The sequence below is a fragment of the Thermobia domestica genome, chromosome 1, assembly GCF_964235325.1.
Source record: "Thermobia domestica chromosome 1, izTheDome1.hap1.1, whole genome shotgun sequence".
Taxonomy (NCBI): domain Eukaryota; kingdom Metazoa; phylum Arthropoda; class Insecta; order Zygentoma; family Lepismatidae; genus Thermobia; species Thermobia domestica.
The window spans coordinates 291,931,277-291,944,556 of record NC_137454.1 but is presented as its reverse complement, the minus strand read 5'-3'; the positions used below and the strand labels follow the sequence as shown (position 1 = coordinate 291,944,556).

At 37.2% G+C, this 13,280-nt stretch overlaps 1 protein-coding gene across 2 annotated transcripts in view; it reads right to left on the bottom strand.

The window, feature by feature from the left end:
* The window catches only part of LOC145661408 (uncharacterized), a 176,950-nt gene that overhangs the window by 143,937 nt on the left and 19,733 nt on the right, over positions 1-13,280 (bottom strand). For both annotated transcript variants that reach the window (XM_081726710.1, XM_081726713.1), the window contains exon 3: positions 2,736-2,874. In XM_081726710.1, coding sequence (XP_081582836.1) covers positions 2,736-2,874 — 139 coding nt within the window. The remainder of the gene's footprint in view (positions 1-2,735; positions 2,875-13,280) is intronic.

Sequence of the window (13,280 nt, the reverse complement as noted above, 5' to 3'; positions counted from 1 at the left end):
GAATATTAAGCCTTCTCAATCGCGTATCTCCTTTCCATACCGTGCCGAAAACAATACTAATAAATACCCCACCGAAAACACTAATAAATGGCTTATTATTTGAATTTTGCCACAAACACACACGTATACATCTTTTCGTCACCTATCCCGCGCAATAAATAAATAAATACAGTACTATATACGCAAATTTTCCAAGGTTCGAAGATTAATTTTGTGACAAAAAGATGCCCTTAGACTCTTTTTGCTTGGTGTTAAGTTCGAATTTCAGGACTCCTCTGTTGCGTATACCCTATTGCTCATCGCGCCAAAATATATATAAATAAATAATCCTCGACTTAGCCTTGTGCCAAGAATGATCCAAATCGATAATTCTTACATTCCAGGCAGCTATGTTTTCGAAATGTTTTCATTGCCTATATTATATATATATATATATATATATATATATATATATATATATAATGTGAAATTGCACACACAATCCATACTTTACATTGTTCTTTGACGATCTGAAACCAAAGTGAAGATTATTTTCATTCATTCAGTACATTCAAAATTTCACGATGGTTTTAGAACAATGATAGTGCTTCTTAAATATTGTACGAAATACATTTTAATATGTGAATGTATCTAATCTTCACCCAATGAAAGTCCAAAATCTCGTTATAAAAAATCAATGTGATAAAACTTGGTTATATCAAAAATACATTAATAAAAGGCTCAAAAATCGAGTGGGTAGGTCAAATTCTGATATTGTTGGTTTGAAGTTTAACGTCAGTTTTTCATAACCAAGGCTTTATGAGATGTGGATCTACAAATTGGCGTGGAATCCAAACTTCATGAGCTTCAACCTGGCATCAAAGCCGGGGCTCTCATGCTGAAGGCAGTACTCTAATCATGCCACGAGAAAGCTCTATTACTAAATTTCAGACACGAGCAGTCGAAGAAAGAAAGAAAAAAAAGCACAAACATTTTAGGAATGGCTGACTCGCTATGAGTGCAGTTCTCTATACCTTAGAAAGTTATATTCCTGAAAGTTCACCCAAGAAATGTTACAATGTAATAAATCAATTTATTCAGATACATATAGAAGAAATTATATCAGAGAACTTTTTTCCTACAATAGTGTTATCCCTGTTCCCCACATGACACCAACTCCTATTTCCAAAAGCAGATGTGAATTCCAAATATTTGGAAGCTTAGACACATCGCTTTTGATAGCTCTCGTTTCTTCCATAATGTAAACAGCAGATCCACTTTCTTGAATGAAAATGATCAACGATCTATATGTTAGATTACGGTACAATCAATAACTATTTTCAATTCCTCCGCAAAACCTTTAAAATAATCTTATCCTATTTGAGATTTTCACCCCTGTTACCTACAGAGGATGAGTTAAGATTGTTTTATTAATCGAAAATTTATTCACTACTTTCTGTGAATAAAAATACGAGGGACATACTGACAGTAATTAGAACCATGAAAAACTTATCACAATCCATTAACATACACAAATGAAATAAGTTATAGCATCTAAAAATTTTACTGCATGCCTCCAAATAGTGTGGCGTCATTAGCACGATATCGAGACGCCACATATTTGTTTGAAAGTGGCAGACAGCTACGTTTCATTTCAAGGTCAAATGTGATTTTCTTGTTGAGTGAATTCTTGTTACTGAAATTCACATAGACCTTAGCGTGCGTGTGGATATATATGCATGGGTGATAGCAGTGTGAGAAGATGGATTCTAAAAATAGAAACACGAGCATCGAAAATCAGCCTCCAATTGCTCACCCACGTACTAACTCCACTGAACGTAGCATGGAAAAAAATTGACATCATTAAAGAAGATATACGGGTTACTATGGATAAAATTGCAGCAATACTTGTTACAAGACACACTGCAGTGTAGAAAATGACAAAGGTTAGGCTATCGAAAAATTTGTTGCCGCTGGGTCCCATGTTTCCTGAGGCTTGAACACACGAGTTCAGCGGAAATAAAAAAACCTCAAACTAATGATGAAAGTTGATTTCATCATTATAAAACCGGAAACGACGTGTCAGAATATGGAATGTGACACCATCCCCCGTCCCTGACGATAAAGCAACGAGTAGCGTTATCTGGCAAACTTACGGCCACCGTCTTCTGGGAAAAAGAGGAGTGCACTTTTGTTTAATTTCTTGACTCCGAGGAATCATAAATGTTTATCATTATGTGCAAACACTTCACAAGTTCCGACGTGCACCAAGGACAATGCCCTGGAAAGAAAATAACGAGCACTATCATGCATACCCACACACTGCTATGTTCCCCACGAAGGAAACTGCAAAAATAAGGTACAAAATTCTGCTTCACCTTACCTACAGTCCGGACATTGCGCCCTCTGACTATCATTCCTTCGTATTTGTAAAGCGCCAGTGAGAAAGCCAAAGCTACTACACGAAGGACAAACGTAAAGTAGTGGGTCAGTATCTTTCAACAGTTTGAACGGAGTTCTACCGCAAGAATATTTTCAAGCTTCCAGAAAGGCTGGAGAAATGAGTGCGAATAAACGGAGATTTCGCTGAAAAGTATATAGATTAAAGTGCAGTATCGTTTCCTTAAATAAAACCAAAATTTGGTCCATGAAAAAAAAAATGTTGCTCATTGCTTTCAGCTATTACCTTTGTGTGTATCAATAATAATAATAATAATAATAATAATAATAATAATAATGAAGAAGAAACTGCTTACCATTTCCAGAGGCATGTACTCCTGTAAAATTTTTGTCAGTTCATTTTTGTATCTATCACAATCTCTCTTTGCTCTTTCCAAATCTCGGACGACGCTTTCAAAGTCGGCGCATTTTTCCCGATGTTGGCAAATAAGTTCACTTTAAGAAAAAATAAATAAATTATACATAATAAATACTATATTTCAATAATACTATATATGCAATGCAATAATATATAACATCCAGACTAGTGTTGTAAAATTTCCGGAAATTTTGAACTTGTTAAAAAAAAACTTTTTCTGGTTTCTTTCCAGAAAATTTGGAAAAATTGGGAAAATAACAAAAATCTTTGTATTAGGTTAATTTTAAAAGTAATGGAACCGTTTTTCCGAAAACATGAAAAATTTAAGTTGAGAAATTTCAATATTGCGAATATTTAAAAAAGAAACATTCGAAAATAAAACTATTGTAATTATTCTTGAAAATTTATAGTCTACACTCATTTCCTTTATGTGCTTTTTAGTCGTATATACGTGGTCTTTAGTAATAATGAACAGGAGTTTCACATGTTAAATAAATTCTTTAATATATTTCTCGTTGCTCAAATTTACTCACTTGTGCGATGTATGTGTAAATAACATAATGTCTCTTTATGAGTTGTTCGAAAAATATACAAATAATAGAGATTTTTACCAGAAAACTAAAAAGTACAATTAAAACTTGTTGCTTTAAGTATTTTTAGTGCCAGCGAAATACATTGTATATATGCTGCAGCCACGTTACAGCAAATAAAATTAGCATCAGGCGAAGGAATAGTTTTTAAATTATATTTCCCGGTTTTTGACAATATTTCCGAATAAAAGATTTTTTCCAGTGGCTTCAAAATTTCCGGAAATTTTACACAGCACAAGGAAGTTACGTATCTCCATAAAATATATGTTCCTGGCCCGTTAATTTAACACTTCCCTACCATAAAGCGGGAACTTCATAAGATTGCTTAAGATAATTTAAATGTGTCTATATTAATTAATCTAACTAGGATTATATTTTAGTATCTTTTGTAGTCATAACTCCATTCTATCACGGTGCCACCTTTAAAGGAGTGGTGCACATATATTTGTTGCCACAAATTTTCCCTATTTTAATACAAAAAACGTAAGTACTCAATGATCTTAACTGTAAACTAATAAATATAAATAATTTTCATTTTAAAGGCATAACATAGTAAAATATTCGAAAATTTCAATTTTTCCTAAGCTCGGAGAAAAAACGGTAAAAATACTTATATATATATATATATATATATATATATATATATATATATATATATATATATATATATATAGGCCTTCGCGACACTAATCTTGACCGTTTGATACTTAATGTTAAGTATAGACTCTACAAATACTGTAATCATCGTAAGCTTCCTGTAAAGAGGATTATGCCGTTCCAACATCAAAAAATATTGTACTCAACTTCGTCACTGCATGGCTCACCAGAGCCCTGGGTGAGTTATATTGGATTGAGGAATAAGTCAGTAGCGTTTTTATTAAGGAGTTTTACTGGAACAAAACCCAGTAACTATTGCAATCCATTAATCAAGAATGTATTCGCCGTTGCTGTTTACGACCTGCTCCTACCTCTTGACCAATTCGTTGATTCCGTTCTGTCAAAAACCACCCGGCCTGGTGTCGAAGAAGTTGTTCAGCCAGTTTTTGAGGTCCACTTCGTCGTTCAAGGTAATGCCACTAATTTAGTTCGACATTGAGCGGAACGGTTGTATTCGGTTCGCGCCACATCGAGAGAGCAAGGCGGATGCTGAAGAACTTCCCACTCGAGCTCTTGGAGTGCGGCTTCGCCAACTTGTGCAACATGGGGCTTGGTGTTGTAGTAAAGGAGAATGGTTTGGCCTTATCGATCGGATCTTTTCAGCTGAAGTGCCTCTAATTTCGCGGGGCAGTTGGGCAATATAAAGTTCCTTGTTGTCCGTACTGTTCTTCTCGAGCATCTCCCAATGCAACATACCCTGTGAGTCCAACCAAATGCAGATCATGATCATTTTTTGGTGAAGGTTTTGCTTGACTCTCGGCTTCGGCGTATCATCTGGAGAAATCCACTTTTTTTTTTTTTTTTTTTTTTTTTCAGATTCCTCATTTCTCATCTCCCGTTAAGATTCAGTTCAAAAATCGTTCCTTGTGTTCACGTATTGCTCGGTGGAGGGCAAGATGTTGAGAAGCAATTTGAAGGCGATTCTCTTTGTTGTTCTCGGTCAGTTCGTGGGGCACCCTGGCTGCGAAAGAGATTAAACAATGATTAGCACAGTTTTGTAGAGCAGAAAGAGTGTTCTTTCGAAAAAATATCATCACTTCGCCGAACAGCAAACAAAATCATAGTAGGACAAAAGAAAACAAAACGCTACGAATATATTCCTCAGCCCAATATTTCTAGAAAGTTACAACTCTGTAAAAATAACAACTTCTTACCAGTTACAGATTCGTGGTATCTTTCTCGTCTGAACATTCAGTGAATGTAACAACCCAAAATTAGCATCATGTAATATTGATATCTTAACTACTTTGCATAGTGTACTTTTTTAAACGTAATGTTCAATTTTGATGATCGCATCTCTACATTTTCATATAAACAGTATTGTTACATAACGAGAGGCAGTAAATTTATTTAAATAACAATAACATAGTGTCCGATCCCTTACCACAGGAAAACCACTTCATATTTATTATTATTAGTTTTATCATAAGTTCTTAGACTGAGACAGGATTTTTCTAAACTAGCTTGATGATTCATCATTATGTTTGTAAAGAATGAGTACCACTGAATTCTTATAGGAACTGTTGGATGGATGGGGTTGGTTGGGGTTTAATAGAAGCCCCTGCAGCGAAGCTATTCGCCTCCATCATGTACAGGGTTTTCATAAAGTCTGGACGGATTTAATTTGCTTATAATTTTCATAAAAATGCTCATAATAAAATAAAATAAAGTGCAAACGGTAGCGGAAGGATTAAATTTTTAGTTGGCAACACTGTTAGATAAGCGGCAACTCTGAACACGTTGAGAGAGGGAGAGGGAGGGCAAGGGTCAGTTTCTTACCAAATTCCATCTATTGTTGTTTTCATTGTTGACTGTTAAAAGTAAGTTGTAAGCTGTATTGGTGTGTGTGTCTTTTAAAGAAATAAATAAATGAAAAACTTCTCTGAGAAGACTATTTTTTTTTTATTACCGTATCAAAGATGGCGTCGGTGAAAGAGAAAGCGCAATGTGTTCTGTGGTACGCAGAGCTAAAATCACCAATTCTGGTGTGTCGAAAGTTCACCCGACCTTACCCCCTGCGACTTCTGGCTTTGGGGTCATGTGAAAACGCAAGTTTATGCAAAGAAGCCAAGTGGTTTGGAGAACTTCAAGGACAAAATCAGGGCGTCTGTGGCTGGCATTTCGGATCAAACACGGCGGAACGCTGTGAGTGGATTCCAGCCGCCTACGCGAATGTGTGGACGTAAATGGCGCCCAGTTGGAGGTGTGGCGGTGAATGAACTGAGCTGGTGCAGATTACAGGTAAAAATTTAAGCTGGATCGCTAGTCACATTTAGGGTAAAACTTTCTCACTAGATGGCAGAGCACATTACGACCCATGCGATGTTGCCACATGAGTTACGGATAGAAGAGTGGTTAGACACGATCACATTTTATACATGATTTACTACGAAGAGAATTGAGAGTTTTTATTTCCATTTTACTCAATACTACCTGCTTTAAAATATGTATTAATTATATTCTCTCATCAAAAGTGATTTTTCAACTCACGAAACGTTATGCGTAATTTTCTCTCAAACTAAATGTCTTTCCGGTACAGGTTAAGAATACTTATACTAATACAAAATCATTACATAAATTTCATCTTTTGGACAAAGCAGACTCTAAGTACGCTCAAAAACGGTATTTTATAAGCGTAGTTGCAATCCTTGGTGTAGCTCTACTTTAGAGGCTTAATTATCATGGCTAACATTCCAGCGTTTTCTGGTCAAAGTACAACTCAATTTGCGTTTAGGGAAATATTATATCATTTTTATGGTAATAGTTTCTCAGAAAACGGCAGTGAAACGTTATACATTTATTTATAAGTAGATGCCTCTACGGTGCAGATTGGGAATACGTGTACAAATACAAAATCATTACCTAGGTAGTTAACACAAAACATATTCATATTACGTTCAAAAATGTTATTTTATAAGCGAAGTTACAATCCTCGAAGCAGCTTTACTTTAGGTGCTGAAATATCATGGCTAACATTCCAGCGTTTTCTGGGCAAAATTCAACTCAAACTGCATTTAGGAGTAACTAAAACTACTTTTGTTTTAGAATTTTCTCAGCAAATGACAGAGATATACGTTTATCCATAGCTAGATGTCTCAAAGGTGCAAGTTAAGAATAAGCATACAGATACAGAACAATTACACAAATCAGATCTTTTCAACAAGACAGACTTAGTTCCTTCAAGCGTGGTATCGTGTAAGTTGTATTCCCGTGCAGGTATTTTGTAAATTATGTTCCCCAGTGCATGTATTTTGTAAGTTGAATGTTTTAGTGCAACTTTACTTTATATGGCGTAATCATTATGGCTAAAATTTCAGAGTTTTCTGGACCAAACACGGCTACGTTAAAGGAAAACTATTAACAACTTTTACTAAGTTGCTTACTTACACAGAGATTTGTTCCACAATCTAGGTGGAATGAGGAATCTGAGATAGGTCCTTATGCAGAGTCGTTCTAATGTATGATTAGCATCATACTAAAGGCCTGACTACTGCAAGAAACTTATGTTAGTCGAAATCTTTAATTACGCGTCAAAATGACTGTGAATAAGTACCCGCAGCGAGTAAAGCTACGCAATTAGCACGGGTATTAGGGTGCCGAAGGCGCTATTTGAAGTTTTCTAGTTTAATATTCCACGATTATAGTCCGAATCTAAAAGGTGCAGTGATGATGATTATCGAAATGGTGAACTGAAGGATGTGGGAAAACTCCGAGAAAATCCACGCACACTATGGGTCCTACATAAAGTCCTCCTGGCGAGAAGTGGGATCGAACCAGCGATCTCGTGCGCCAGAGGTGATCTATCTACCGAGCTATTTAGAGCTGATTTTATTAAAATCTACTAGTATATTTAACTACTTCATTTCTCCAAATGTTTTGCAAGTACCTGCTTTTGCACCTTGGTTTGCTGTACCTCATATATCACATGATCTTCGACAATAACAAGCTCAACTATGAATTCTTTAATTCTTGTTTATAGTGCATATATCAAAACAGTTTCACACTACCTTTCAGTACTGGTTCATACTTCATACTATGCACAACTGAAGATTATAACAGTTCCAAATAAGAACACTTTTATCCAGAAACATCTGCAGGATTTTTCCAAGGGCGGGGAAGGGGCAAAAGCCAGACATGCATTGATATGCATAACACTTAATACAAAACAATTATTATTGAGGCATATTTCTATTGCATAACTTTGTGGACTACATTAAATAGGCCTCCTATTAAATATTCTAGTGGGTGTAACCAAATATAATATGCCTTCACGTGTGTTTCTGGATAAAAACGTTTCGAAACAACCAAACACCTTTCGGAAATGCAGGGTAAAGCCATTGTCCCCTTGCCATCGCTGCCCATGGCCTTATCGTTGACAGAGCATATTGCTTTGCTCAATGGTGACATTCACCTAGGAACCGGTTGTTAAAATTGTATCTTCACTTCCATATCCAATACTTACTGAAACAACAATTTTCTAGTTTTATGTGGTGTCAAAAACCTTTAAAACTTTTTCTTTTAACATTGAGCGAGTTTAAACACATGAATTTAATTTTTCTACACAATCCACTCTACGCTCAATATAAGTTTCCCATTATTTACAAAGTATCCCAATGACACTGCAGATTTTTTTTTTTTTTTTTTTTTTTTTTTTATTATTTATTTATTGGCTACGCAACCAGTCATATACCATTTGTTGCACCTCTTCATCAGATTGCAACTTCTTTCAGTTTAGTGCCTTTAAGAGATACAAATATGTGAAAACCACTGAGGCGAGATTCGGTACGCAAGGAGGATGAAACAAAGATTTCCAATGATCGCAGCCATTGCACAGGCAGTAGTATGAGTCCGAGTATTGTTATGTTGTAGAGGAAATTTGTTTTGAGAAGTCCGTGTTACTTCGTATAGTAGGTTTAGGATCTTTTAGGAGATTGGAATACAAGCTATTATTGACTATGAGTTCCGTAGGTTCTAATGCTCCAAAATGACACAGAAGAAAGTACTAACTTCCCTGTAGATGATTGTGTCCGATAATGGATACTGCCTCTACTGCATGCTCGCTTTCTTACTTTCGGAATTGGGCCGTGGTGGCTCAGTGGTAGAGCGTTTACCTCTGGTGCTTGGGGCCCCTGGTTCGATCCCAGCTCGCACCAAGTGAACTTTGTGGTGGACAAACATAGTGTGTGGGGGTTTTATCGGCGTTCTCCCATTTCCTCCCCCTTTCTTCATTCCACCATTTCATTTATTTCTCATAATCACAGTTTCCTTTATCCTAACCGGCATAACGTGGGACGTAAAACTCACAACTTTCATATTTTACTTCCGGAATGTAATAGGGCACCCATATTTCATTCCAAATGACGAATTTCTTCTGAAAGTTTGCGGAGTGGCAAAATCTCGTCACACATCAACACAGCCTGCTTCAGTTCGTCTATCAGCTGGCATGATACCATCCTGGCGTACACATTCCGAAATCTGAGCACAGCGTGAAAAATGTTATAGATTGAACAGTGACATGCCAGTGATTGTAACTGCTTCATCCAGTCACTCTGCATTGCCCCTTATCACAATTTCAATTTACATAGAGCAAAGACGGTAAGTGATAACAAGTAATTATTTGTTGGTATAGATTCAGCGTCCCAAGCATAGGTTCTATCTCCGCTCCTTATTCTTATGTTGAAACCGCAAGTGGTACACGTATCACTTACGGCCAGAATATTGGATCAATAAGAGCTAGACATAGAGCACTCACTTTTGGTGGGTGAGATTTTTGGCTGGATCCCAGCTCGTGCCAAGTTAGCTTTGTGGTGGACAACAGACACACCATATGTGTGGGTTTCTTCCGGGTTCCTCCTTTTCTTTCATTCAACTATTTCATTCATTGTCATCATCATCACCTGGCCTTCGGAACACAATGATAGGACGTTACAAAAAAAAAAAATCATGTCTCTCGGTTATGCCATGTAGGCTAAACGATACGGTGATGATAAGAATGAATGAAATGGTAGAATGAGAAAAGTAGGAGCACACGGTGAAACCCTGAGAAAATCCACACACACATGGTGTTTGTCCATCATAAAGCCCACCTGACAAAGCTGAGATCGAACCAGTGACCCCACATACAAGATGTCAAGCCTCTACCTCGGAGCCACTGCAGCTCCGGAGTAGAGGATTTGCATTTCTACATGAGTGGTTGCGTTTCTCAACTGAAGGTATATATACTTTCTTTTCATTACAGGAAAAAATAATCAAGCTTTACGGTTTTATGATTTTTTAAAATACTAACTAGGGAAAGTCGCGAGATATAACTGACATCGTATCGATATTATGCTCAGTCGACGCCTTTTTACATATGAAACAATTAGGCAACCAGAGAAATCTTTGATCGGAAGCGTGTTCGAATTATGAGCGTTAAAAGTTCAAAATTGAACAGATTTTGCAGAAAGTTTGAAGAACCATTTCTTGAGATAGACGTTTCAGTTTTGGCATCAGGGAGTTCTCCTGGATGCCCAACACAGTAGTAAAATCAAAACTTACGCATTTTGCAAGATAAGGGCAATTATTTGGAAGGGTGTGAAGGGTAATGGCGTCTTATACCTTGCAAATTGCCCCCCATTTGACATACTGGGTCAATAAGCTAATAAAATGTATTTGATACCGCTATTCGACTCTATTGTTATTCAAATATCACTTTCTGTGTAGCCTCCTTCAAATTGAACCAAAGCATTTGTCTTGAAAACGCTTGGCCAGGCGTGCAAAATTCAATGAAGAACGTCGTGGTATTCATAATTAAACTTGTGATGATCTATATTGTAGTGTTCTTCCCAGACCCGTATCCATGGGAGGTCTAGGGGGCCGGGCTCCACTTAAATTTTTACTGCCGCCCTTAAATTTTCACGGTAGGCTTGCAAATGAACAATAATATGGTTGGATCGCCCCCCTCCCCTACATTTTTGGGCTGGCTACAGGCCTGATTCTTTCCCTTCTGTAGCTAGAAGTAAGACCAATATTTTCTCAAAAAGCTCTGTCACCAATGTGTTGTTTTGCCCGGATCAGTTGTTTAGCGAAAATTTTACACTGAGCCGCACCAAAATATAGTATCATATGTGGAAAACGAAAATCATGTTATTGTTAAAATGAAGTTAAATAAATTATCTACTAAGTCTGGCATTGAGGGTGAATACGAATATTAGTTTATACCACCGGTATTTTATTTGTCAGACCCTAATCGTGCGGAAATGCCATCCAAACAGCTCGCGCAGCGGCAGACAGGCCTGCCGTGGAACTCCTGAGCGGTACTTCGGACCCTGTCGTAGAGACCTGCATGGGCCGGGCTTGGGCGGGCCGACTCGGTCGTTTCTTTGGGCCGGGCCGACATCGATTTCTCTTCAGGTCGGGCCGGGCTGGGGCCGATTAATTGCAATTCTTTAATAATTATTGACCTTCGTTAAACGATAATTAGAATAAAGGCAAACGTTGAAGAAGTGTGTCCGTGGAAAATGTTACAAAATGAAACTTTTAAAATTTATCGGGGCCGAGCCGGGCTTGGGTCAAGAATTTTGAAAAACTTATCGGGCCGGGCCGGGCTCGTGCCGAAAATCTCCAAAACTTTTCGGGTCCGGGCTGGACCGGACCTAGGTACATTCGGGCTGGATTGGGCTCGGGCCGAAAAATTCGGCCCGTGCAGGTCTCTACCCTGTCGGCCTACGCTTATGCATGGCAGAATACGGTGTTCTAATACATCATCGCTTGACATGTACTTAGTTTTCAGCGAATTGGAATGTCGATTGTGGGGAAATATTGGTCAAACTCCAAGAAATATTCTAAGATATTCAATTGACCGAAATAGACCGAAAAATTTAAAGAAAGAAAAAAATGGTTAGCGGGAATGTGGGCTCAAAGTTGTGAACCAGGTGATTTTTATTCTCGAGAACACCGCTGCTTGCATACATCATCGCTAGCCTTTTTTTTTTTTTTTTTTTTTTTTTTTTTTTTTTTTTTTTTTTTTTTTTTTGTCACATTTCTCGCGGAATACCGTAAAATATTGTCTGAAGTTTGGCCACTATTATCGAGCAATCGCGATTGAATTCCGTTGAAAATTTTAAAAAATGGCTAGGGATGAGATATTGAAACAGCGTTTTCCACAATGAATACCATCATGTCCATGGGTTTTCTCTGGGTACTCCTGTTTCCTCCCTCCTCCTCATTCCATCAATTCTTCCATCATCATTCACTTGCCTTAATCATCGTTTTTCTTAGCCTAAAGGGCGTAATCATCGAATGTTAAACTGAAACATTTCATTTTTTCCATAATGCACAGAGGCCGGCTGGGTTAGGAGTCCCGTTCAAGTTAATTCCGCGACAAAGCGTTTCGGAGACAAATGTCATTGTTTAATGTTTAGGTGGCCACACAGAAGAATGACATTTGAATGACAATACAGTTGGCGGAAAATACATTTTATTAGCCTATTGACCCGGTGAGCCAAACAGGATGCAATTTGCAAGTTGTAAGACTCCATTACCCTTCAACCTTTCCCAATAAGTTCCCTTATCTTGCAAAATACGCACGTTTTCACCTCACCATTTTGTTGAGCACCCAAGAAAACACCCTATTACCAAAACTGAAGCGTGTATATCAAAAAGCGTGGTTACTTCAAACCTTTTTCAAAATCTGTTCAATTTTGAACTTTCAACGCTCATAATTCGAACAAGCTTGCGCTCGAGGATTTCTCCGGTTGCCTAATTTTCATATGTAAAAAGGAGTCGACTGAGCATAGTATCAATATGAGTAACACCCCACGATCTTCCCTAGTAAGGGAAATTAATTAGTATTTCCCACTAATGAGTTCAGGCAACTATTCGTGTACATAAGAAAGCTCAAAAACCAATATAAATTATTTTCAAGAATATACTCGTATAATATTTTACCTAAGCAAAATGAGTTTCAGCAAAAATAAAGAAAGAAAGAAAAGGAAAGAAGAAAACAGAAAGAACACACATTACATACTTAACGTTTAAAATGATCGTCAAAATAATCTACCTTTGTATTACATGTGTGCATAATATTTACGTGGAAACAAACAGTTAAAAATTGAAAAGCGCTTAGCTGTTTCTTCAAATTATTCTCCCTTTCTCTTCGCTTCCCTTGGTTCTTCGATCTTTTACTTTGAGTTGGATTCTTCTTTCTTATATATGATTCCTTCCGTTTCCCCATTTTCCACTTTTATTATTTATAA